This window comes from Sturnus vulgaris, chromosome 8 (assembly GCF_052056855.1).
Source record: "Sturnus vulgaris isolate bStuVul1 chromosome 8, bStuVul1.hap1, whole genome shotgun sequence".
Classification (NCBI taxonomy): domain Eukaryota; kingdom Metazoa; phylum Chordata; class Aves; order Passeriformes; family Sturnidae; genus Sturnus; species Sturnus vulgaris.
In genome coordinates this window covers 24,527,939-24,554,793 of record NC_142250.1, presented here as the reverse complement: position 1 = coordinate 24,554,793, position 26,855 = coordinate 24,527,939, and the positions used below count along the sequence as shown (strand labels likewise).

General features: G+C 54.7%; 1 protein-coding gene across 2 annotated transcripts in view; it reads right to left on the bottom strand.

The window, feature by feature from the left end:
• SLIT1 (slit guidance ligand 1) overlaps positions 1-25,951 on the bottom strand; it is a 60,596-nt gene extending 34,645 nt beyond the window's left edge. Inside the window, exons 1-4 of one of the 2 annotated variants that reach the window (XM_014885987.2) lie at positions 25,749-25,951; positions 13,646-13,717; positions 13,287-13,358; positions 12,564-12,635 (exon numbers count right to left, since the gene is read on the bottom strand). In XM_014885987.2, coding sequence (XP_014741473.2) covers positions 12,564-12,635; positions 13,287-13,358; positions 13,646-13,717; positions 25,749-25,951 — 419 coding nt within the window. Of the gene's footprint in view, positions 1-12,563; positions 12,636-13,286; positions 13,359-13,645; positions 13,718-13,834; positions 13,885-25,748 lie in introns of those variants that run through there. The other variant, XM_088169234.1, reaches the window with a different exon arrangement.
• Between the last annotated feature and the right edge of the window lie 904 nt (positions 25,952-26,855).

The following is a 26,855-nucleotide window of genomic DNA, read 5'->3' as shown; positions in this document are numbered from 1 at the left end:
GTGCTTTCTCCCCAAGCTACATCACCCACTCCATTCAGCTCACCCTCAGCTGGTACAAGACAGAAAGAGGAGGCAAAAAGAGACCAGGATTTTGGGGGGGTGATTGGCAAAAGTCATTACTGCCACCAAAGATTCCAAGGCTACCACAGCGTTGCAGAGATGGTGAACATTAGTTCACCACCATCAGACCCCCACTGCACCCTGCCAGAGAGATGACCACTGCAATTCCCCCAGAGATTTCTACCAGTGAAGAAAGCTGTCAGAAATACTACACAGATTTTTGCAGAATATTAATGTTTTCATGGCAATATCCTCCAGGCAAGAGCAAAATGACTTGCAGAAGTCTCGGTATATCATGTCAGCACAGTCGCTACTTATCAACCCAATTTGTCAGCTCATCAAAAAAATGATATCAGGTTTGTTTGACGAGAGCAATTTTCCATGTGGATTGGCATTAATTATCCTTTAATTCCTCCCTGATTGCCACCCGTATCGTTGTTGTAGTGGGGATCGGTGTCAAGCTGGAGGCAGAGCAGCGGCTGCCATGGGGGAAGGCATGGCAGGGATGCTCTAGCATGGCAGGGATGCTCTGTGTGCCATGGGGGGAGGCATGGCAGGGATATTTTAGCATGGCAGGCATGCTCTGTCATCACTCACTGTGCTGCTTCGGGGTTAATGACCTCACCTTCACTCTGGAGGTGACAAAGTGACTGATGCACAGAAAGTGTCACATCCCTCCCTACACAGCCCAGGTCCTGGGCAGGGATAGTTGCTAAGAGACAAGTCCAGGATGAAGAGAGTCAAGGAGAATGGGGGAAGATCCTGCCCTAAGGAGCAGGCTCAAGGCCACAATGGGGAATTTGAGCTACCTGGGTGAAGAGCCACATTTATACAACCACCCCTGCCAGAGATGGGGACCTGACTGCACCACGAGTTCCTTTCCTCAGGCAAGAGGCAGCCCTAGCCACAGGCACAGACTGGAGCAGCCCCAGGAGAAGCCAATATTTGCTTTCTCTCAGTTAACCCTCAGACTGAGGAATGCAAGGTCACCACCTGTGTGGCTCCCTGGGGAGGCAGCTGTGTGTGGAGGGATGCAGGGATGTCCCTTTTTGGCTATGCTGTTTATTTTCTCAATATTTGTGGAAGGAAACAAGAGCTGTGTGGGGGAATGTGGGGCCAAGGATGGGCTAGGAGGGCTGGCCAACAGAGCGTTGGTCGAGGGTCAGCAGGTGATGGAGGTCAGTCAGCACTTCCCAACCACCTTATGTGTCCCTGTGACACTCAGCCCTCCTCTGCCACCTCCCTCATGGATGGGGAGTGTGGCTGTGGGTCTCCCTCCTGAGCCTTGCCTCATTCCCTGGCTCAGCCATCTGCTTGGCTGCAGCTGCACACACCAGAGCAAACCACTGCCTTCACAAAAAAGCTATTTCAGGGTGAGCGGGCTCGTTCCCACCAGGGCTTTGCCAGCTTTCAATAGCAAAAAGTTCCGTGTGATGTCCATTTCCATTAAACCTGCCCGCTTCTGTAGCCCTGCTCCCCGTAAAAAGTTAAAATCTCCCACAAAATGATATTCTGACCTACAGCACAGCAGATGACTGTCTCACAGCTTATATCCTTATCTTGCTCTCAGCCATCAATAAAACTCAAAAGCAATGACCTTGAGGTCCCTGCCAGTGACACTAAACTCCAGCAGCCCTTCACTTCCACACTCTTCATCTCATTTGGGACTGACATGCTTCCAATCAAGGCTCTGCCACCAGACAGGCTGCAAACACACAGCCCTAGCACCATGTAGCAGGTCTGGAGGAGAAATCCGGCTATTGGTGGGAAGCACAGCCCTTGGAAAGATGGGCAGGGCTGCCACCACATCTCTAACCCCTACAGATCTGGGAAATGCAACTGGCAGGGCCACACAGGCAATTAGTTCCTGTCTCTGTGACTCAGTTTCCCATCTGTAAATACAAAAAAATATGCTGATATCTGCAGTGGTGGGGATATTGAACTGAGCGAGTGCCCACCCCAAACTACTCTAGAGCCCAGGGGGTGAGCAACAAAGACAAAATACTGTCATTCCTTACTGCAACCAAGAATGCAGAGCAGAAGCTGATGCACCAGTGGTGCTGCCCCAGTGGGCTGTATTTGCAGTGTCAGCTAATGATTGAGCTGAGGCACCTCTGAAAGCTGGAATCACACAAAGTGGTCCCCAGCCCCACATCCCCAGAGCCTTGCAGCAGGGAGAGTAGAGCCTGCTGCACCCCCTGCTCTGGGCCAGCCAGGGAAGGTGCATCCTGTGGTGCATCTGCCTGCTCACCCCCAGCACGGCTGGACAGTCACAGCACTGGAGGAGCCTCAGGGCACCCCAGTCCCACTGGCACATGCTCGGAGCAGCTGCTCTGTCACAGGAGAACCAGCAGCCGCCTGCTGCAGCATCCCAACTCCCAGCCCCAAGCTCCTTACCAGTGGCCCCCCTGGTTAGGGTTGGGGTTGTGGGGGTGTTTCCCAGTCCAGGATGCCCATCTGGAACCCATTAGGCACCTTTAATCCCCCTCATCCATTCTGGTGCTGTCTGAGCTCCCCCCCACCAACACACACAAACGCTGCCATTCAAGCAGTTAATTTAAACAAATTCTGTCCAGCCGCCACATCGAGAAGTGATGAAAAAGCCAAAAGAAGCAGCTCAAAGCCAAGGGGAGAATGAAAAAAAAAATAGAAAGAAAGAAAGAAAGAAAAGAAAAGAAAGAAAACCACTCGGCACGGCAGGGCTGATACCCAGAAAGACCAGCTGCATCCTCCCATCCCAGCCAGCCCCAGTCCTCCCTTCTCACAGGCAATCAGATACCATGCGGGCTGTGTAATTGGATGGCAAAGGATAGAGAGAGACATCTTAAAGCTTGGGTCTAATCTCATTAGCACCCGGCTGCGGGGATGCTGTGAAATCGTAGGATGCAGGAATGAGCAACATGCTGAGCCCGTGGGGAGGAGAACAAGCGAGCTGGAGCGGGACGACAACACCGGGAGGTGGAAATGCCTCCGGTCAGACAGCAAGAGCTGGAAGCACCGCCGAGTCCTGGGAATGCAGCCAGTCCCCTTGCTTGCTCCTCACTTCCTTGCTCCTGTTTACCCCACAAGCACAGATCCCCACTCCTGCTACATGGCCCCAACTTTACTCCTATGATTGGTAATTAATAGCGCCAGCGTTAATTGCTGGGCAGTGACAGCCCGGCTGTGCAATAGAGAGGAGCTGCCATGGAGTGTCTCTGGGGCTGAATACCTATCCCCCAACCCACACCCATTCTGCATTTCCACCATTCCTGCCTCAGACCAGCACATACTCAGCAAAACACACTGCTGCATGTTTTGCTGGGTATGTGCTGGTCTATGGCAAGAAGAATCACCAGACTCCAGGCAAACACCCCAAAAGGGTGCCATGATGAGGTCAACTTCAACTCCCATCTGCAGGCCCCTGTTGTCACTGCAAGTCTTTGTCATGTAGTGACTGGCCAATGGTGCCCCCCTGGGAAAAACATCCTAGTCGGGGTAAAGTGGAGGAGATGAAGCACCCACCTATCTGTGGGGATCCTAGGTGGACAAAAGTCCCTTTGAATGTCATACCAGGGATGGGAAAGTGTGGGGAGACACAGGGTCAGAATTCCTAGGTCCCTTTCCCAGTTCTGCCATGAGAGGGGTCTGGGTGAAGAACTTCCCAGCTCCAGGATGGGAGACAATTTTTGAGAGCTATTCCTGTGCTCTCCACGTTTAGTACTCTGTTCATGCAACATAGCTAACACCTCTCTCTCCTTTCTCCATAGAATTCCAAAATTACCATTTCCCAAACACTCAAGGGGATGGTCAAGCTCTTTCTGGCTGGGAAAACATCTCTCCTCCAGCCCCACGGCCTGCAGAAAGTCTGTGCCACTTTATTTCTCTTCAGGTAGCTCTGCCTCAAATGCCATCCCCCACTGGAGGGGCAGCAAGGACCAGACAGAGAAAAGGAGGGTTGAGGAAACCATTCTAAACCATCCCTGCCATTTCCTGTCTCCTAGTTTAGAGAAAACAAGACAGTGGGATGTCTTCAGTTACCAACTCTTGGGAGCAGTAAAAATTAATCCAGCTTTTCCTATCCTGAAGGGAAATACAGACATAAATGAGGACTAAAGCCTCCATGGGCAAAGAGGGGTGCAACGACCATGGAAGGGCTGGGGAAGGCAGCTGGTAAGACCCCTTAATCCATACTCTGCTTAGCTCTGGCAGGGCAGAGGGAGTCCCAGCCACAGAAGTCTGAGTCTCGCTGGTTAAGTCAGGATAAGCCTGAGATGATAATTAATTTAGCACAGATGAGAATCTGGAAAATGAATCCCCACCTCCCCAAACCCATCCCAGCACACGCCAGCAGGGTTCTCTTGCACGTGGATGCCAATAGGCACACACAGGGAAATAGGCTCATTAAACCAGGACACCCTCAGCTCATCCCTGCAGACAGGGCACAGCTTCCCCTTGGCAATGCCTAGGAGCCCTGCTGCACCTGGAAAGCCCCCAGGTGTGGGAAGGGGCCTCTTGCCCACTTAAACTCAACTGTTTGGCCCTTACAGCACTTTAGCACGGGGAACTTTACCCAGCTACAGCACTGGGTAAAGCATCCCAGTGCTCCAGCCTCCAGCCTTCTTGGGTAAGAAGCTGGAGCCCACCAAGCCCAACGGCAGGGCTGCAGGCTGTGTGGTCCAGCACCAATGCCAAAAGCACCACAGGTCCCTTGGGAGCAGAAGAGAAAGAACATGGCACAGGCACCCTGTTGGAAGCAGTGTGGAAACTGCTGACAGCTTGTTTTCATGGCAGTCCTAGCATGAGAGATGAGGGTTTCCAGCACCCACCCACGGGAAGATCAACCAGCAAACACAGGGTAATTACCTGGCTCTGCACATTCACACGTCTGTGGGATGCACGTGCAGCAGTACCAAGCTTTAACTTAGCTTCAAATTACTGCATAAGACTTTTTTCTTCCACATTCTGGAACTCAAATTGCCAGAGGCCAATTCTGCTCACGATTCTTTAATATCGCTTTGAACCCTTCTACTATCTGAGCTGTGAAAACAGGAGGAAGGAAATGCCTTTATTCTGTGCTCAAAATGGATGGACAAAGGGATCAGCTCCTCCAAGTGCTCTTTTAACTCTTTCAGGGGACGAAAGGTGGCCAAAGGCCGAATGTGGGATAATGTAGGCAATGAGCTGTGAGGCAGGTAAAGAATAAATAATTTCTGTGTTTTAATAGCTGTGTAATTAGCACTGCTGCTGAGCTTTAGGAAGACTTGTTTTTTTATTGCTTTTTCCCATGGGTTGCAAATTCCCATTTGCCAGTGCACCACTGGGAAGCTGGACATGGATGCTCTGCATGATGCCATGTGGAGGGGAGGACTTTGCTGAAAGGAGCAGGCGGCTGAAAGCTGCACCTCACCAGACTCAGCCCCTTTTGCTTTAATAACATCACAAAACCTAAATCCAAGCCTGCAGCCAATGCAAGACAGAGGGTGAGCCCAGCAGAACCAGTGGCTCAAGGAGAGAGCCCTGGAGTGGGCTTGACCCCATGCATTGCCAGGGAAACCTTGGAAGCGACTCAAGAGGCAGAAAACTGGAGCCGGCCGTGAGTCGGGAGCGCGACGGGGTGCATGGAGGGAATGGGGCAGATTATCTCCAGGCAGCTGTCTGGCAATGCCCACTGCTGGCATTGGCTCACTGGCAGGATAATGGCACAGAGCAGAGCCAGGGTGTCCCTGTGTAGGGCTTGCACCACCACCTCGGTGGGACAGAGCTGCTGGGAAGCAAAGAGGGAGGCTGCTCATCTGCAGGATGGGGCATGATTGCTACCCTCACCCCAGCAATCCTGTGCCTCTGGAGACTGCAGGTCAAGTCCCAAAATGCTTATGGAAGTGCTTAAATAAAGAGATCTTAAGAATGTGTTTGATTTGTAAGGGTTGTCTGCACTCAGGATCCCCCAGGGAGTCGTACTGCCCTCCCCCCTCCCAAAAAGAGCTGAGATTTGTGGCAGCAGGCAGTGAGCAGCTCCCCGCACATGGGTGCTCCTTCCCAGCAGGGTTACCCAGCACAGAACCCCAGAGGTATCTGTAAGGATGCCGTCCCCAGGGGCCAGAAGCACACGGACGTATCAGCCTGCCTCAGCTTGGCCTTTCAGTAGCCCCCTGAGCCCCGCCAAGGCTGGGGTGCCAGGAGCAGTCCCTCAGTGCCTGGCAGCCTGCCGGGGAGGGGGCTGGCCGCCCGCCCGCCTGGCAGCATCCTCCCCTAGGTAACCTCCCCACCTATTAGTAGCACATTTGTTTCCCTGCGTTTCCTTAGAGCTGTCACGAGCCACACTGACTCTTTGTTCCCGGGGGCTGCAGAGAGGCCTCCCTTCCCCTTCCCCCCAGCTGGTGTGGGGGGGTGTTTGCAGCATACAGACCCCGCAGCTCCCCCCTCCCCCAGCTCCAGGGGTAAACACGCTGCCCCCCTCCTCATTGGTATTCGGGGGGACACATCTCAGCCTGGCCCCCCCAGCCCTGCTCTGTCCCCAACAGAAGGAGCTTTGTCGGGGAGCGCGATGGGGTACGGCACCCGCAGTCCAAAACGTGGGCATGGTGACAGCGGGGACACTTGGCCCTCACCCGGCAAGGGGAGGGGGATGCTGCTGGAGGGGGAGCTGGGACAAAATGAGGGATGCTGGGGAAGGGGAAGCAGGGAGGTTTGCTCTAGGAAAGCTGCTCTCTGCTCTGACCTTGGCACTTAGCTCTTGGACCGCAGACCTCTGCACAGAACGTCAGCACATTCACATCTGTGCAAAGAGCAAAGGGACACGTGCCCAGGGAGCCAAAGCAACCCTGCTCCAGCATAGGAAGATGAAAACACAATGCTGTGCCCACAGACCCCTTCCCACGCAGCGGCTGCAGGCTCCTGGGCACTTGCCGAGCTCCAGAACCAGCACAAAACCTTGCTAGAGGGAGTGAACCTCAACCAAAGCCCCAACAGAAGTGACTGCGGGAGGTGCGGGCAGGTGTCTGGCACAGGAGAGCCAGGGCACAGCCAGAGCCAGCCCACCACAGTGACAGCATGTGCAAGGAGCCAACCAGCAGGCAGGCACCAAATATCCCCCACTATATTGAAAATGGGGCTCAGGCAAGTCTCCCCCACTGGGAGGAAGCAAAGCTGTGGCAGATGCATTCCCCAGAGAGTGTCCCCACCTGGCACCCACACTTCCCACCTGGCACCAGCATGATTACCCACTGTGGGGGCACGGGACCGCTCCTTTATCCAGCAGCCACCAAGCACACATTTTTTCCTCCATCTCTGCCTTCCCTATCTGGGGTTTTCCTGGCACAGCCCGAAAAGGAACGGTCACTAGTACAGTCTCGCAAGCAACACCTCCCACGCGCAGCCAGCCCCATCCGAGCGGGGCCTGTTTTGTTATTCCTTTCTCTGACAGCTCCTTTTTCACTTGTCACCCTGTTTTGCTACTACTCAGCTCACAGCTTCCTCTGGCGTGGTTGTGATCCTCTCCTTCTTGAAGGATGTCATTTGCATTTTCTCAAGTTATTTAGCAGCCCTCCATTTCTCTCTGCCTGCTTTTCTAAAGGCAATTAGGGCTGGGTTTAGCCAAATGCAGGGATGGTGCGAGGAACCTGCCCCAGGGCTTGCTGTAATATCATCTCTCCTAACCAGGCAGCACACCCAGCTGTGGTGCTCTCTGCCACTCAGCTCAAAACTCACAGATCTTCAAATACCCCTGGGTCCACCGTGGGTCTGGACCAGCCCCTGGTCCTTCTGTCAGCTCCCAGACAGAGGCAGTCCTAGAGCATCACTATTCCTCTGCAGGCTCTGGCTGCAGGAGAGGAGTCTCACGGGAGCGTGACAATCCCCCCCCAGCTCCTACAACATTTCACATGTCCCCGGCTCAGAAAGTCACCAGCCCTGATTGAGATGTTAATGCTGTTTCCAAGGAGCCCCTGCCCTTACAGACTGAGAGCAGCACGGCAGCCCTTCCCCCTGGGCTTGGCTGCCAGCTGAGATGTGGCACCATCTCGCTCACCATTTTTGCTGGCATGGGTCTGACAGAAACTGAGAGTATGTGGCCCATGTCCTAAATCTCCCTCCTTCTGGAGACAAGACTTTTCCCCCCCTGCTCTCTGCTCACTCTCTCTCAGCTCCCACTCTGCCTGAGCAAGGAGCAGCTACTGCAGTTTTTATTGAGAGAAACCACTGGGCAAGCACTCCCATGGGGATGCATCCATCCGGGATTGTGACTCCCCTGCAGGAGCAACTCCCCAGAGCTCCTCACAGCCAAGCACCCACTGCTCCTCTCCTCCCTCGCATCAGCTCGGCTTCCCTTGGAGAAAACTATTTATTTATAACCATCCTGGCTGCCTTTAGCACATTTCGACAGCCCACGTTTTTGCCTCCATGATGATGTGCCCACAGCACTTCTGTCCTCACCCTGCTGCTGCAGCCGTTCCAGACTCCTCTCTCCTCCTCGCATTCCCCATCCAGAACCCCCAAAGGGACTCAGAAACAGCTTCAGGAGGAGGTTTTAAGGGGAGGTGAGCAGAGAAGGGAGAGTGCTACAAAACTCCTTTCTCATCCTTCCCCCCACTCTTCCCAAGGAAGCAGAGAGAAACTCTGCTTGCTTTTTCTGTTGGGGGCTGTTGGGAAAACCAAAAAACCCTAACTCCTGCCAGCTCGGGAGAGATGGTGAAGGAAGATCTATCAGCATCCCCTTGGCTCCTGGTGTGCATCAGGGCAGTACTGGAGCACCACTGCTGAGCCAAGATGTGTATGGCACACTGAGAACCAACACTGGGCACTGCAGTAGAAAAGATCACCTCTTGCCTAGGTAATCCTCATTGGAATTAAAGATCCATCTTTTTATCAGCTCTTCATTTCACAGGAGATGTGTTCTTCCCCAGTGAGCTGCTGGGGGACCCTGGCTTTCCCCCCTGAGCCCACAAAGCTTTGTTCTTCCATCCAGTGCTGACAGTTTAATTAAACCCAGTTTGAGAACGGGTCACTGAGGTCAGGCACTCTCCAGCGAAACCTCAGATCAGCACCATTTCCAGCCACCAGCACTGCTTAATGAGTTATCCACTCATTGTGGGGGACATAAATAAAGGAGGCCATGCAGAGAGTCCCCCTCGCCTCCTGGCCCCACTGCCAAGGACCTCCCCCCCGCCAAATCTCAGACTGAAATGGGCTCTGGGCAGGCGTCAGCTCAATATTCCCAAATTCCAAAGGGAAAACATTCCTCTCCAGGCGTCTCACCTCCCCCATGGCCTCATTTGAGGTTTGCTTTCCGTTGGCCCTTTCCTGCCATTCCCCAGTTTATTTAAGCCCCAACGGATCAGGTTTAACTCCAACCCTTTCCATTATCCCGATGCACAAATGCTCTTTAAAGCCAAGTTCCGTGCAACTAATTGTAGCTCAAATTGGACTGGGAAACCACCAAGTACCACCAACGTGGATTAGGCTCTGACACTCAGGAGGGGGACAAAGAGCTCTCCATCGCAACCTGAACCTGAGGGACCCCTCTTGTGCTCCTGAAAAATTTTCATCAGGTTCAGTGGGAAACTGATCTATGCGTATCACATACCCCTAATTCAACAAACTTGCCTTCATCTTCTGTGTTACTGATGTGTTGAAAAAGATCCATCCTGACTATGTCCAGAAAAGGCTGAAGCATCTAGGCCAGCATGCAAGGGCCCATCTAAGCAACCCCCAGCAGCTCCTGCAATCCACCCCTGTCTTTCCACTTCAGCTGCCAGCAGACAGCTTCATTTCCCAGCTAAACACATCTCAGCCTGACTCATTCAGTCAGTTTTTGCTAATTCAAGACCTCCCAGTACAATGGTGTGAGGACATGAGGACCTAGCAAGGATTCCAGAACTCAAGAAGCATGCCATGGGTGGTTGCAGTCAGCAGGTGAAGGGGAAGCCTGTTTGCTGGAAGTGATCTGGAGATCAGGATTTGCAAGAAAATGGTGCTGGTAAGAGTCTTCTTTTCCTAGACCAGCACAGGTCCCAGCCTGTTTCTGGGCAGAGAGGGGGTTCTAAGTAGTGGGGCCACCCCAGATCCATTTCAGCAGTTAAACAAGTGCAAAGCCCAGTGGGGAGGCTCCAATTTCGTTCAAGGAGAGCTGATTTCAATTTAGCTTAAACCTGTTCTCCACTGACTCATATCCCTGTAGCCTGACCCGGGTTTGCAGCAATTTAAGAGTGTCCTTATGACCTCCCTCGCTGGCTGGACTAGCACTGGTCCAGATTCCACCTCCTGCTAAGCCAGCATGTGTGTCTAGACAAGTCACACAGGGCACCCCCCACCCTGCCATCCCCCTGAAACATCCCTGAGCACCTCAGCAACCAGCAGCCTCAAGGAGAGAGAGCAGCAGGTCCTCTGGCACATAGGGCTCTGTTGCACAAATGCAGAACTCGAGGATCTGCCAGGACACTGGCTCCTGATGTGCTCTCTGGGCAGACCCCAGAGCTGCACCCCTATCCTCATTAATGTGTGTGGGGGAATGTGCTGCAGAGGGGGCTGGAAGGTGGTTCAGTGTGTCCCCTGTCCCACCACTCATCACAGGGACCCTCTGCTCCAAGCATGCATCAAAGCTCCCCAAGACATGGCATCAGCTATAGTCGAGGAGCTGCAAAATCTGAGCCCATGCACACGGCCCCAGACTGAACAAGAAAAGCTCTAAGTGCTGGTATGCAGGTAGTTTGCCATGGCAGAAATAGCCAGAAAAGAAGACAAGGTGGGAGGGAAAAGGTTTGAAATAACCATCACATTGCAGTAAGCAGTAAAACAACAGGAAGAGGATGAAATGCACGTGAACATGATGCTCCTTGCAGAATCTTGCATAGCCCTCTTAAACGCTCGGTGGTATTACAGCCCCATGCACACCATGGCACAGTCCTGGCTCCACACGAGCCTGGTGGCTGTGTAGGGGCACACTGTATGTATAGTGGACACACATGCTGCTCTTCTGCATCTCTACAATGAATTGTTAGGGTTTGCTTATTTAAAAAACCTGGCATTAAAATCTAGAGAAGATTAAAAAGGAAACGTTAATATTTGTAAAATTATTCTCTTGCCCGTGTTTCTGTTATGCAATGGGTGGCTGGAGGAGGATGGGCCTTTGCTGGCGCCACGATATGGCACAGCTGAGCTCAACAAATGCCATTTGATAATTAATTGAACGCCTGTGCTATCAGCTGCCATTACCTAGGCCCATCTTTGGCGCCTGTCCACCACTTCACACATCCCATGCTGGCAACCCACACAGCGTTTTAACCCTTCATTACACGCCTCAGGCTGGACTCTGGGACTGACTCCCTGGCACTGTTGGAAGAAAATGGCTCAGCCATAGCCTGACTGCACAGGCAGGCCATGCCTGTCCTGGGAATGTCTCAGCACATTCAGTTATTTCATCCATTCCTGCCTTGCCTCAGCAGGCACCTGGCATCCTCATGTCACAGCTGATCAATGGAGATACAAGATGCAGCAAGCAGAAAGCTTATGTCCTGGCAACTACCACCCCAACCCACAGGGTATAAGCTGCTTCTCTGAGTGATGGAGAACACCCAGCCCCAGTCTGGCACGCACCCTCTACTCCTCACAGCACCCTTCCCAATGTATGTGGTGCCTGACATAGCTGAGAGCCTGTAAACACTTTGTTTGAACAATGCTGGCACTGCTGAAAGCACCATTGCCTGAGCAAAACAGCCCCAGGCTAGGGAAATCCAATATGGAACAGAGAATATTTATCAAAACCCCAGCAGCCCTCCCCAGGCAGCCTGCTGCTGCACAGAGGGAGGAGGAGCAGAGAGATCTGTGAAGCCGGGGCTTGCACAGCAAGACAGTCCCTGGAGTTGTTTCTGCAGGTGCAGAGGGACAGCCAGGGACGAGGACAAGTAGAGCAATCTGAGGAGGGGGCAGCAGGCATGAAGGGTTGGATCTGCCCCAGGCAGGGCTTCCCCCTCCATGTCCAGACACCTACAGAAAGGCAGCTCTTGAGCAGGGCTGTGGGGCTCTCTGTGCCCCACGGAGATCTCAGGGCAGAATGTGATCCCCTTAGGGACACCCTCTTTCACCCTCCTTTCATGAGAACCTAGAACCCTACTCCAAAGCCCATGGTCCACATCCAGGGAGGAGGCTGAGGCACTCACAGCACCTCTCCACCTGACACTGTGCAGGCACGGCTCAACTCTGCGGTGCCAGACCCAGTCCAAACTACCAGCACCTCATCCCATATCCCCATGCGTCACAAGGACATCCTTAACACTGCCAGTCTCAGGTCTCCTGCAAGTCACAGCCCATTTCCCACCTTGCTCGGGTCACACAGAAACAGGATGCATTCATTCCCCTGCCACGTGCCGAGCTTTCATTGGGACAACGCATCAGTAACCACCAGCACAATCCCCCAGAAGCAGCACCCTCCTGAGGCGTCAGTGTCCCTCCAAACCCCATGGCAGTCCCCCAGGCAAGCCCATACCACGGCTGGGCAGGGGAGTCCTGAGGGCACAGCAGGTACTTACAGCCGTGACAGTGCCTGGTTGTTCTGGAAGAGAAGTTCGGGCAGGGAGTGCAGCTGGTTGCGGTTCAGTCGTCTGCAGGGAGAGAAGAAAAGGGTCAGGGTTTGGGGGACAAAGCAATGACTCCATTTGCAGCCCAGTTGGATGAACCAGGTAGAGCTGGGTACTTTGGCTCGCTCAGAGAGGCCAATAGAGCAGAGCATCCCACCCAAGGACAAGGACACCCCCATCCTGCTCACCACAGTCCCAGGCAGGGACAACCACGGGGCACTAATAGACCTACTCACAATGTTGTAATTACATGCAGAGAGGACTCCAAGCTGTTAACTGCTGACTGCTGCTTAACTGCACTCTTAACCTGCTGCTCGCTCAGCTCCTCATATTTGCTCGAGCAGCTTGGGATTTTTAAACTGCTGAGCTATTTTACTGAGTACTGGACCAGAACTTACAGCCCCCTTGCTAACACACAGGACACAGCTGATACAGCAAAAGTCATTTGTGTTTAACCTGCTCTTCACTTTAAAGCATCAGAAAGGACTCTAAGATCTATAGAAACAGAAATAGGTGTGCTTCCCAAACTGTAGAACACCACTGTCACGCAGAAGAGAAGCTGTTTGAAGTCAGGCAGCACTGATATATTAGGGTTTAAGGAAAAAAGGAAAGGATGCTCTCTGCAACTAAATCCAGCAGCCCCTCACCAACCTCCCTCCATGACCAGACACTCACAGCCGCTCAAGCTCCTTCATGTCATCGAATGCCCCACGCTCCACCATGCTGATCTGGTTTTCCATCAGCTGCCTGCAGAGAGAAGGGGTCAGCTTTCTGAAAAAGTGGTCCCCAGTGCCCCCACTACTTCTTCTGACCCAGGGCACCTCACTCCCATTACCCCCTCAACACAACCCAGACTCTTCCCACTCTCTCCCAGCTGGAAATCCACCGAGCTCAGCCCAACACAATTCCCTGCAGCCCTGCTGGCTGAAGCCCACAGGAAGAGGCTGAGTAACTCCAGCAACCCTAGGAGGGGCCACAAACCAAACACAATATCCACCAAGGTGGGAGCAGCTGGCCCCTCATCAGGAACTCACAGGACACGGAGCTGCTTCAGCCCAGCAAAGTCATTCTTGTTGATTCGTGTTATGTTGTTGCCATTGAGTTCCCTGCAGAGAGAAGAGGGAGAAATTAGCAGGAATCACTCAGGAGGCAGCCAGGTACTGGGCGTCCCCAGTACCTCCCCAAAAACAGCAGGCAGGGCCCAAAGGACAGTGGCCCCTCACCAGGAATGGCCCCTGGCTCCAGAGAGGACCCTCATTCTCAATGCCCAGCAGTGCTGGGCACACAGAAGTCTGGCTGGCTGTGGCTGTGTTAGCTGGCATCTTTCATGGACCAGAAGGCAACAGGAGGCAGGGGCTGTCCGGCTCCTCCCTGTTCCCATTCCAGATGCCCCCCACGAGATGCATGTCACCCCATTCTCCAAATGCAGCTAGCACCTGCTAGGGTCACCCCACACACACAGAATTGTTTGGAGAAGGCAAGGGTAATAAGAAACAAACGAAAGTCCCCAGAACAGCAGGATCCCTCCGAATACCCAGCTGCAAGACACTTACATGCCTAAGTGACACTTACATGATAATGGCCCCTGCCATTATCCTTGCATCACAAGCGGTTCAGTGCACAGCCTTTTCACACCTTCTACCTGGAGAATAAGCCACACTCAGGTTTCACCTGTCAAGAGAAGCTTGCACAGGACAAGCTGCTTTGCGGCATCACTCTCATTCAAAAGTCCTGGGTGAGCACAGGGACAGGCAATGCAGCTAGAAAGGAGATGGTGCCCCTCCCTCCTTGCTCATTCTGCTGGTGGAAATAAGGGGTACCTAGACTCACCCTACGGCCTGGGGTCCTGCCCAGGCTCTGCTGAGCACCAGGACAACGTGTCCCACTGCTGGACACACACGTGGCGGGGCCTCTGCTCCCAGCCTGCTGGCTACACCTTCCCCAGCTCACCTCAGCCATGCTCTCCAGCATGCTCCTGCTAGGATTATACTGCTTTAAAATACATCAAGCCAGAAGCTGCATAGATTTGCATCTTGCAGTCAGCTTTGCAGTGCCTTTCTGCATTACAGGATGTGATTGCTGTAGGAAAAGCAGGACCATCAGCCCTGGGACCCACAGTCTGCAGAGCTGGGGATCTCTGTGCAGCCACCTATTGCAGGAGACAGCCTCCCCTGTTAGCATCACAAAGCATGGCAAGTTTGCTTCTTGTCATAAGGCCAACCTGCCCAATGGATGTGCTGAGGATGGAGGATGCCTGTGTGAAGGCAGGGCCCAGGGAGGGCTCCCATACTGGAGACCCACTGCCCGCACTGAACACAAACACAGAAATCAAGAGGAAAACAAACAAACTACAGGAGGAGAAGTCAGTCAAATGAAGGATGAGCTGCTGGAGCCAGGGAAGGAAAGAGGCAGGAGAGTGCCACCATGGAGCAGGTTGGGGTGCTTGGGGGGGGGGGGGGTCTGTAGCTTCCTGAGCCTTGACACTGGGACCAGGGAGCAGGAATGCCTCGTGTCACATGACTGGCTGAATACACAGTCCATCATTCCCATCCAGAGCCAAAATTTGCCTCCACCGGGCTCTGCAGCCGTGCGAGGGGCCAAGGTCAGCGGCGGGCTGGCCTCGGGGCTGCCGAGCAGCGTGTAGGGCCACCGGGTGCAGGCAGCGCAGCCGCGCACCCCGGGGTGCTGCCATTGTCCTGCTGAAATGGCTGATAATGGCTAATGAGCTCCAGCTCGCCATTATAGCCTCGTAATTACAGCGCTATTCAGCTCCGCGATTGCCGGGCTCCTGCCATTATCCAGCCGTGTGCGCCTGTGTTGGGAAGGAGGTTGGGAGAGCAGCGTTACTAGGACACAGATGAATGCAAGCGGGAATGAATAGAGGTTCCTCAGCCCCAGTGATTAAACTGAAACCCACACTGGGGCTCTGCAGCCCCACCACTCCCGCCGCTTCCAGTACGACCAGCACGCAGAGGGCACAGCAGGCTGCCGGGGATGGGACTCCAAATCGGGACCTGACCCTCTCAGTGGGAGCAAAAGCCATGGTCAGTCAGGCTGTAAATCCCAGGCACGAAGCTCTGGGCTGTGTCACACGTTTTAAGGGACATTTGTCACCACAAAGGGGGTCGTTTGGTATGCTCAGTTGTGTGCCCACCTCCCTGATGGACCACAGCCCTGGAGTCAGCTAAGGACAGGGAGAAATCGCAGCTTCAGGAGTAGTTTTCTCCAAATGTCCTAAAGGTTCCCTGGCAAAGGAGATTGCCTGGAAGATCCCCAGGGCCACGCTGGAGACCAAGCTGGAAGTAACAGCACCCATTCGAGCTCCTACTGAGGCAGGGTTCCCAGCAGGACTCTCGTGTCCTTTAAACATACCTAACATTACTTTGGCTGTGTAGCCAGAGTGCAATTCCAGTACAACGTGTAACTGGAAGTTGAGACATCTCCAGTACTGCAGAGGGATAGAACAGACAGGCTTGATTTAGAACAGCCCAACCTGAAAGCCAGGACTTACACCTCAGCCTGCAAAGCCCAAGGTGGTGCTGTCCTCAGAGCACCAGCATCCCAGAGCCTTAGCCAGAGGCAGAGCACAGGTAAAGCAGCATGGAAACATGAAGAAACACCAAAGAGCCAGTCCCTGTACATGCCAAAACCAGGCTCTGCCCTCTCTCCTAAGCATCTGCTGAGACATTGCAGCCCAAAGACTGTAGCACCAGAAGGCACCAGCAGGACCAGCTACTCTGGGGTCTGCTGCCCACACAGCCCACCCCAGACTGCACTCCCTGCATGCTTGCTGAGAATCTTCAGGGAACTTTCGAAGTGGGGCTGGTGGCAATCTCTAAGTGGGGCTGTGTCTCAGGGTCCCTTGACAGTCCTCCTCCCTCAGGGACTGGCTCTGTGTGCTCCCAGCATCCTTCCATGCCTTTGTTCAGGTAAATGATGGCCTTTGCAATCAAGATGGGAACGAACAGCAGGTAAAGCTTATTTGTAAAGATGCCGAGGCAACACTGCCATTTAACTTCATGACATTTTTTCCCCTCTGAACCCCCTTCAGTTCCTCATGGAGATAAATTACAGTCTGCAGTGCCCAGAAAGCCAGATCCCTGCTGCTCAGCTGCTCACCCACTGCCTCCATGCCCTTTCCTAGTGAAGCAAAACATTCTGCCCTGCTCCATACAGCAGAGCTTCAATAAGGACTGATGTGTCTGGGGAACTGCCCAGCAGATTGGTTGTATTTCTGGACTGTGACTTGAAAGCAGAAACACAAGGCATGCTCTTTCCTCACTAATTCAAAGGTTTTAACACCAGAAAGCATCCTCAAGTTCATCCAGGCTGCCTTCCTCCGCCCCCCCAGCACCCCAAATCTCACACTGCTGATGGAAAGGCAGCAAATTTTCATTTGCAACCCTCAAGTCTCAGAAAACCCCCTCCCATTTCTCCCTGGGAAGAGGAAAGTCATTAAAACAATCAGTCCCTTTGCTACACTGCTTGTGGATCATCCCACTCCCAGATGGGATGTCTGTGCTGCAGCAGGGTTCGTTAGACTGGATTTGCATAGTCTGCGTTTATATTTGGTTTCTAGATTTGGATGGCTTATACATTCCCAGGGGGTCTGATGTGTCTTTTCCCTTTGCAGGGTTTGGAGCTGCACTAACTCAGTAACAGCCTCAGAGAGCACAAATGCTGAGAGTTAATTTATTAAATACAGCCAACATGAATGATATTTCCCTGGGCACTGATTTATCAGGAGCGGGAAGGAGCAGACAGCGCAATCCCACTATCCCTACTCTGTTGCAAAGCATCAGCTATTCAGCACACATGTGACTCCTGTCCTTGTGGCTCAGCTCAGCTCTGCTCTCCTGCTGAGGCAGAAATCCTAACTGCTCTGCTCCCTGGAATCCTGCTCTTAAGAATGCAGAAGGAAGGTCTGTGAGATGAATTCCTGTATTTTCACCCACCAGCAGCAAAATGTGCCCTGGCCCATCAGGGCCAGCACAGAGCGGGTGCTCACAGCTCTGCAGGGGCTGGTGAAGAAGGATCCGTGTGCTCATGTGGTGCCTGCTGCAAGGCTCCTGCGCTGATGTCTGGTGGGGTTGGTACCTGGCCATGAGATGTGTCCCTCCCTCGATGGTCCTCCCTGCCCTGCCACTCCTGCCCTTCCCTCAGAGCACTGGGCCCCAAGGGCATGGCTCCCCTCCCAGCAGCTCCATAGCCCCCAAACCAGAGCCCTGACCCCAGCTGGAGCTGGCAGTGCCAGATAATCATCAGGGAAGCAGGAAAATGAAGGCTGGAAGGTCACACACCCCACAACGTACCTCTGCCACCCTCCATCAATCCAGGCAGATGCGTGCACTGCTCCTTCAAGGACAGGGACTGACACTACCCTGTGCCTTATTCCAGCACATCACTGCTCCTGCCTCCCACAGCCTCCAGGATCATTAACAAAACTCTGACCTGAACCCCTCCCACAGCAGATGAACCCCATCTCTACCTGCCCAGGCCACCATGGTGCAGAGATCTGGCTGCTCCCTTGCCCATGCACGCCTCTTTCTCAGTCCACTTTCCCCAGCAATCCCCCAGCCCCATGGGCAAAGCTCTCCCTCAGGGCCTCTCTGGCTTGCAGGGGCAGGACCAGCTCTGTTTGTACTCCCATTCCACATCTGTGCTGTTGATGATTCCCTGCCACCAAACACTTTCCTCGAGTCCCCAGGCAACAACTTCCTTTCTGTCAGCTCATTCCTCCCATTCACCAAGCCCACTCTGAAATCTCAGCCCATTCTCCAGCCCTCTTCCATCTCTCCCAGCCTGGTGGCATCTGCAACTGTCACAAGCAGCTCGTGTCCCATCACACAGACTGCTAATAGAAACACGGAGGAGGCTTAAACTCCAGACTGACCCCTGTGCTCAGCACTGGGGGACAGAGCAGCTGCAACCTTTCATCTTACACTTTTATTGCATTTTTCAAGTCTTCTCAAGATTTCACTCGGCTGCTTGAATGTAACTTAGGCCCAGCACAGGCTCACTGAGCTGCTCAAACAAGGAAATGTGGGGCAGAGGTCCTTCCTAGTCCTGGGAAGAGCTGGTCCCCTCCAGGACCAGCACCACATTCACCAGCTCTCTGGAGCCCATATGGCAATGGCTGGGTGCTAACTCCATCCTCTCCAAGGTACCAGGGAATTACAGGGTGCTGCTGCCCACTGACAAGGAGGAGACACTGGTTATACACATCCTGACACAGCTGTGCAAGGGGGTCAGCACTCTTCTCCTTTTTCCATCCCATCCCTGTTCTGACCAGACCCCTCATGAAGAGCAAAGGTACCCAAGGGATATATGGAAGTCCCTTTAGGGGTGTCATTCACAGGGTGAATGCCTTGCCAGCACCACCCCTACCAGCTGCCTGCAGGTGCCCAACAGGCAGAGCCAAGAGCAGCTGTGTGCTGCTTGGGCTCATCTTGGAATCTCTGCCCTTAGCCCTAAGCACAGGGAGGCCCCCAGAGCACAGGAGGCTCTGCAGGCTTTTACCAGGTACTACAGCAGGTTAGCATCACCACAGATCTTTAAGCATTACAAACAGCATCGATCATGCAAGTAACAGTGAGGATCCAGAAGGGTTTCTGTTCTCCTAACTTCTCTCTGGGGTTTTCATGCCACAGCCATTAGCCGCTCGAAGTCAGGGAATGCTTTACACTCACCTCCCTGAACCCCAGCGGAGAGAGAAAAGACAGCAGGGCATTTCTGTTTCACAAATGTGGAAACTGACACTTAGCCAAAAGAACAGATTTCCCTGGATACCCACAAAATTTGGCTTTTTTTGCTGTGCTGAGTAGCCTGGTGAGGAGTTGCTCTGTAGCTCCTCTGCTTCCCCGGGCAGGGGAGGCTGCCCAGCCCTCAGGCTTCATCCTGCCACTCATCAGATTGAGTTCTATTTTGCATCTCCCCCAGCAAAACCTCTTTGTCTTATCCCTCCTGGAGCTGCTCACACCAGGGATGAGAGGACAAGTGCTGCTCAGCTCAGTTACAGGTGCCTACTCAGTCCCAGACCAGATGGGTCTCCTGGAACATCCCATGTGGGATGCAGGGCTTCCTCCAACCAAGAAACATCCAGGGCCAGGAGCTTGCATGTCTCTCACTCTTAGTGGCCAGGGCTGCTCCTTGGCTGCATTGCTTTAAAAATTAATCTTCCCTTTTTCTGATCTTCCTCCTCTAACAGCCTGTCTCCCCCATAGGACACTTGCCTCTGCTATTTTGAGCAGCAAGTGCATCCAAAATGCATGCTGGGGAAGCAGACAGTCAGCACAGCCTCACAGCCTGAATGTAGCAGGGAGGTCTGAGATGATTCCTGAGGGGACAGCCTTGGGCCAACCCCACACCAACACCATGGAGAGGTCCCCTCATCCCACCTCACTTCCAGCAGTGCCACAACCCCAAGGACCCAGCTATCCTTACTGCTCCCGTTGCTAATTGGCATCCTGGTGCTGTACAGCAGGAAAACCTCTGCACCCCTCATCACTCCTACCACTGCTGTCCCTGGCTGTCCCTCGAGTGGGGACAGGGGCCAGCTGCCAGAGCTGCCTTGGAGCTACGGGCACTGGAAGCCTGCCAGGGAGCAGTGATCTGGGTCTGACATCCCCTGGGATGAGGCCATTTGCTAACACACAACTGTGGTTTTTACTGCTTTTCAGCAAAACACGCACAGAAACATCTCCTCACCTCTCAGGTTTTATGAAAGTTTATTTCAGTAGCCATAAAGATCAAGAGGATGTGTCCACAGCACTAAGAACTCCTGGAGTGGGCAGGGAACCATGAAAGACTCAGAAGCAAGACAAAGACAGGCTCCCTTGGTTGTCCCCATGCAGGTCCTGCTCCAGTACTCTCCACCAGTCTGCCAGAGAGCAAATCAGAGCAAGGATACAGGAAAAGCCCCTCTTCACTGGGAGCTCATGGGCTTGTACACCTTTCCCTGGACAGGACACCCCTTCCCTGCCCACACCACCCTGGTGGTACCCCAAATCCCCTCTATTCCCCCAGGCTGCAGGTTCTCATGCATCCTTTGCCTTTTATAGCTGCCTCACTCTTCTGCCAGCCAGAGTTTTGATAGGAAACAATGAAGTAGGGAAGAATGAAACTCGAAGCAAATGCACATCCTGTTAGGAGTGTTTCTCTAAGTGCTGCCCTGCACTGGCACCATGGCCACCATGCCCAGCCCACCCTGGGGCTGCAGGCTCTGGGCACAGCAGCCAACAACATTTGAAGGAGCACGTGAAAGACCTACAATTAAAGCTGGCAACAATTCCCCTTCCTTGCTCCCACCTCAGCAGCAAGGAATTGCTGTTAGCACAATGCATCACTCTGGAGGACCAAAGTGGCAGCACATTTAAGGCAAAAATATCTGTTTTAAAGGATGCAATAAAACAGAGCCAAGGAAGGGTTTATAGGGAAGCAATTGCTGTGTGGGGTGAGAAGTGGTCACCAGAGGCCAATCTGCCTGGCTTTATTGCCTGTTACTGGTGACTTTTCCCAACCAGGGGACAATAGATCCTCCACTATCAGCCTCCACTTCAGTCAATACAAACACGACATAGTTTTTTAAACTAATATTTTTCCAGCATGCAATTCCATAGAGAGTGAGAACGCAGCGTTACCATGGCAATATATAGACAGCATCTGCCTTGGACGTAGCTGAAGGGAGAAATTGGAATAGAATTGCAAATTTCCTCTGTCCAGGAAGGCTCCCAAGGAAGCCACTGCAGTGGGCTGGGCAGGCTACCTTCCCAAGCCAGCCTGCATGCTCCCAGTGGCCAGCACTGGCTCTCCTGACAGCTGAGGGCTGCGGGGCCAGCCAAGCACTGCCCTGGCTGGACAAAGATCCTGCATCCTGCTCCAGAGTTCTGCAGAGCATGGGCAGACCCTCTGCAACCACACTGCTCACTGAGAACTTGCCTAGGCACTTCAGGGAAGGGAGACGTTGACTTCCTCAAGGTGCTTCCTAAGAACGAGCATTGCCCAGAGCCCCTGAAAGGAGAAACGCCCAACAACTGGTGGGGAAGGCGGGAGGGCTGCTGAGATACACCAGCCTGGCTGCTGCAAGACATTTTGATTAACTGGTGAGAGGTAGATGCAGGTGAATAGATTAAATATGCTCTGAACAAGAGCTTGCTGCTGGAACTTTGGCAGGCAATGGCTGGGCAATATGCAAGAGTGCTTGAGGTGCAGCCACCCTGGCACACCCAAAGGCTGTAGCTCAGCACCCCTTCCCTCCACCAATGCAGACAGAGGGATGAGAGGCTGGCTGCAGAGTGCATGGGGCCCATTTCAGCAGAGGCAAACCCCAAAGTTTGGGAACAAGGCAAACAGAAGGACCATTAAATGCTGAGGCCAGGCACCCTGGAAAGGAAAAGCCAGAGCCAAGAGGGATGCAGTGATGGGGACCCCCAAATCCAGCTCTGCTGCCCTCCACATGGGGGGGAGGGACACACAGTCCACAGTGAGATGGGGGATGTTCAGCTCATCGGGGAGAAGGCAAAAAGGGGCAAGTGGGGCAATTCTCAGCTGTCAGGTAAAAAATTCAATAGCAGGAGAGAGTGCAACGCCATCATAGTCAATTCACCCCCTACAAGCAAAGGGCTGGGCTGGAAGCTGCCATTTGACAGTAGCAAATTTGCACTGATCCTGCTGGCGTGGGGAGAGCTATCCACCTCCTCAAAAGGGCAGTCTGCTCTTCAGAGACATTTTCAAAGGAAGAAAGAAAGAAAAGCAAGCAAATGGGGAAGGGAACCATGACCTTCTCCCACAGCTCTTCTCTGGTGGCTGAGGCCTGAGGGACTCCTGGAAGCAGATAACACTGTAGTGCTGGAGGATTATCACCCCATCCTAACTACAAAGCCTTCAGGCCTCTGTTGTGCTTGCCAGAGGTGTAGGCAGGAGCACAAGCATCTGTGCAAAGTGCCCAGAGACTTTGCTGCTTCCCATCCTGCTCAGCCTGATCCAGTCAGAGGGCAGGTGCATAACCCCCACTTATGTTGGGTTGCAGACTAAAAGGCACTTAGGGAGCAATATGCTGTGCCCTGGCACAAGCGAGGAGGGGTCCTGTGTCACCCCTCATGCAAGTATCACTTATGGTCCATCCTAGACACATCTGCAGCCCTTACTCTCTACCAACAGCATAGCAGCCACCAGGAAAATACCACAGGGCAAACTGAAGCAGAAGACAATTTTTCCCAGCCTATGATTCTCCAAAGTTGCAGTAACTCTGCAAGGCAAGCAATTCCCCGTTCTTCAAAGGAAAAGGGTGTCTTTCAAAAGTGAAGAGCACAAACCTCATCACAGGATGCTGCTGAGTGAGTCCCCACAAGGGCAGTGCCAGCAGTCACGGCTGCAGCAGTGCTGCCCTGTCCAGGGGCTTGACCCATGCCACCATGGGACTCCAGCCAGGTGGGAGGCTGGAGAAAACCTGGAGACTACAAACACCTCACTTGCAACAGGCAAGAAATTCAACAGCAGCGACACCACTGCTCACTGTGGGAAGCATGGAGAGGCTGGCATTGCTCATGCTGTGCATCTCAGGGCTTGGGAAAAAGAGGCACGCAGTGGAGGGCACTGGTAAGAGGCTGATGATCTCTCCACAGAGAGCTGACCCCTGGAGAGAGCAAGTCCTGAGCACAGACCCTGCTGCAGCCTCCCCTGTGGCTGCCTGGTGACCTTGCTCCATCGAACACTGAGAAGCTAGAGACTGCAAGGAGCAGCCTGCTTACAGGGAATTGAAACTCATTTACGAGCTGTTACAGCAGGATTTCACTGCTAGGAGATAGACCTGCTCTGCACAGACACCCTCAAGCACCTGCACGGGTGTGCAAAACAGCAGGAAGTAGTTATCCAGCAGACAACACCCACGAGAGAGCAAGCATGTCTAGCTCAGTCCAGACAGAAGATCCGGCATCGCCAGCTGCATTAAAATCCAGAAAACCCAATGCTGCTGAATGGCAACAGACATGGAAGACCAGGTCAGTGGAGGCAGAACACGAGACAGCAAGCAGGACCCACGGCCAGGGCAGGAGAGATGCCCTGCCAGAACGGAGTGAGACACCCAACAAGGGCATCCTCCCTTAGCTCACTCCAGCATTGCTTCATTTGAGCAGGGCTGAGCACCTGCCCAGCAGGCAGAGGTGGGGGCTCAATGCCAGCACTCCCCCAGGACACTGCATGCAGGTGCATGGAGAGCTGATGCCAATGACCAAATTAAGCCCTCTAAGAAGCAGAAAAGGCTAGTACAGGCTATGCATAAACCTTCTCACTGCCCTGGGCACAGTGGAAAGGGGGATCGTGTCTCAGACCTCATAAACTTGGTCTATGGGATGGCAACTCACAGCAGCCTGGTTGCCGAGCTGGGTAATAATCATTTGTATGAGGATAATTATGGTAGGAGAAAAGAAAACTCCTCTAAAGTGGTATCCTGCAGAGCTCTTGACGCTGCATGCTGGGTGCAGCCCTGGCAGCTGCCAGGCTGTCTGCAATCCATGCATGCAGTCTTTGCCTGCGGGGTCTCTGCCCATCTGCAGGCAAAGGGCACAGGCACGTTCAAGGAGCTGCACACTGCACAGCACAGGGACAGGAGCACCGTCTGTGGCTGTGTTAGAACATATCCTGCAGTTCTGTGGCCAAGGAGACAGCAGCTCAACACTTCCCTGCGCTGCAAGGGGGATGTGGGAGCAGCCTTGCCCCAGGGCCAGGGCCAGACAGCTACTGTGCCACTGTGCTCTACTGCAGCCACTCGGATGGGGCACCTGCTGCTACTGAGTGCTGGGGACAGCCCTGCTCTCCCGCCGGGACTGGGTTCCTGCATGCCAGGAACCTGCTGCCTGCAGGCTGCACACGTTCAGCTCACACTGCTCTCCCTGGGTGGGGGGCCCCCAGGCCGGCAGACCTGCCCAGCCAGGCATAGCAGCAGAAGCCCTCTGCCTGCTCAGGGGAGCTCAGCAGGTAACATGGACCCACACAGCCGGCTGGACCACGACTGTGAGAGAAAAGTCTTCCTAATGGGAGCCCAGCTAAGAGAGCCAGGGACACGTCTCAGCACCCCTGAGGACGTGGCAAGGGGTTTGATGAGCAGTGAGGTACAGGCACAGGGGACTGGAGAGGATGGGTGAGCTGCATCTGGCTCAGGATGGGTGATCTGCACGGCTGAAGGCTGGTCACACCGTGCAGGATTCTCAAGAAGAGCTGGAGCAATGGGACTTGATCATAACATGATGTGCAGCATTCCCAGGAGAGCTTCCTGGGGACAAAGGGGTGCCCAGAACAGGTAGGAGCTTGGGGGTGACAGGAGCCCTCAGAGAACCCCTTTGGCTTTGTAGCTACCCTGTGACAAGTCACTGGAGGGGTGGCCACACACCTGCCGGGGGATTTCATGGGGCTGGCGCACCCACATTCACAATCCATTCTGGGCTGCCCCGGCGCAAGTGCCCCCCCCCGGAGCAACCCACTCCCTCGGGCACTGCTCTAATCCCCACCCCGCTCCACATACTTGCACAAAGACTGCCACACACGGCTTCTTGCACATGCCGGACCTCATGTACGACCCTCACACAGAGAAAGGGTCACACACACACTGCTCTCCACCTCGACGGGCTACTGCATGCCCCTCAGGAAGGGGATGATGCATGTAAACTCACCTAACAGGCCCTTGCATACGTATCCCCTGGACGGGAATCTACAGACGCACAACCCCCGGGCGTAGCGAGACACCGCACATCACCCACCCCACGAGGTTCTTGCAAACGCACCTTTTGGGCAGCCGACCGTGGCCCCACGGGCATTTGCACACGTACTGCCCTTAACAGACACGGCGGCCACTTGCACACACCCCAGCCAGGCTGCTGGACACCCCCGCCACGGACAGCCTCTGTCACACGCACCCCCTGACGGGGTCCCGCACACACTCCTGACAGGCTCCTGAGGGCGTCCTGCACCCCCGCGGGGTTCCTGCCCACCCGGCCCCGCGGGGCACTCGCTCCCCACGCGGGGCACTCGCTCCCCACGCGCTTTTGGACACGCACCCTCGGACAAGCCCCCGGCCCCGGCGCCCCGCCGGGCTCCCGCACCCTCTTCGCCGCCCGGCGGCGGACAAAGCCCGGCGGTACTCACAGGCGCTCGGTGCCGCGGGGGATGCTGCGGGGCACGGCGCGCAGGGCCGAGCCGTGGCAGTCCACCGTGGTGCCGCTGCAGGCGCACAGCGGCGGGCAGGCGGCGGCGCGGCCCCGGCACAGCGCGGCGCACGCCAGCAACCAGGCGGCGGCCCGGAGCCCCGCCGGGACCCCCGCCGGCCCCCCGGGGGTCGGGGCCGCCATGGCAGCGGGCAGTAGGGTCAGGCGGTGCGGCCGCTGCGCATCACCGGGGAGCGGAGCAGAGCGGAGCGGGGCTGGGCTCGACGCGGCTCGGCGCTGCTCGGCTCGGCTGCGGGGCGAAAGCCCCGTCGGCGCACACCCGCCCACCCTCACTGCCGCCCCATCCCGCAGCCCAGGCTCAGCCCCCGCGCTGGCTCCTCCCTCCCGCCCTGCCCGCCCCGACGGGCCCCCCCGCCATCACCCGCGCCCCTCCCCGCGCCCCCGGTACCCGCGGCGGCGGAGGTAGCAGCGTTCCTGGCCGGGCAGGGCACGGGCATCCCGGGCGCCGGGGCCGTCGGGGCTCTGCACTGCCCCGACCCTGCAGGAAGGTGGGCTTCGGATGGTTCCCCCACCAGGGACAGTGGGATAGGTTCGCGGAGCACCCGACTTCTCCGGGAGAGGCTGCGGGCAGCGGCACCCCGGGGACAAACAGCCTGCGAGCCGGGCGGCTGCAGGCAGAGCATTCCCACCTCTCTTCGGGGGTGCCAAAAGCTTTCTCATCCCCTGATGTACTTAAGGGAACCTTGGCCTGTCTCCCACCCGGTAGCCTGAAACCCTATCCCTTCGTCCGGAGTCCAGATGAGACATGGGGACCTGGTACCCCACGGGGACCAGACGACAGGCTGGCACTTGCCAACCTGGATGGTGCCTGGCCCGTGCCTGGGAATCCCGCGGCTCAGCACCCCAGCATGCAGATGGGACTTGGGTGGCAGCTCTGCTTTGTGCTTTGCCCCACACACAAACAGCAAATCTTGAAGTCCTGGCTGTGGCATTAGCTATGTTCTCTTCCATTCCAGAGGAACATCTTTAAAAATGAAGTAACCGAAATGTCTTTTTGGCTAACCTACAGGGAAGAACAAGGCAAAAT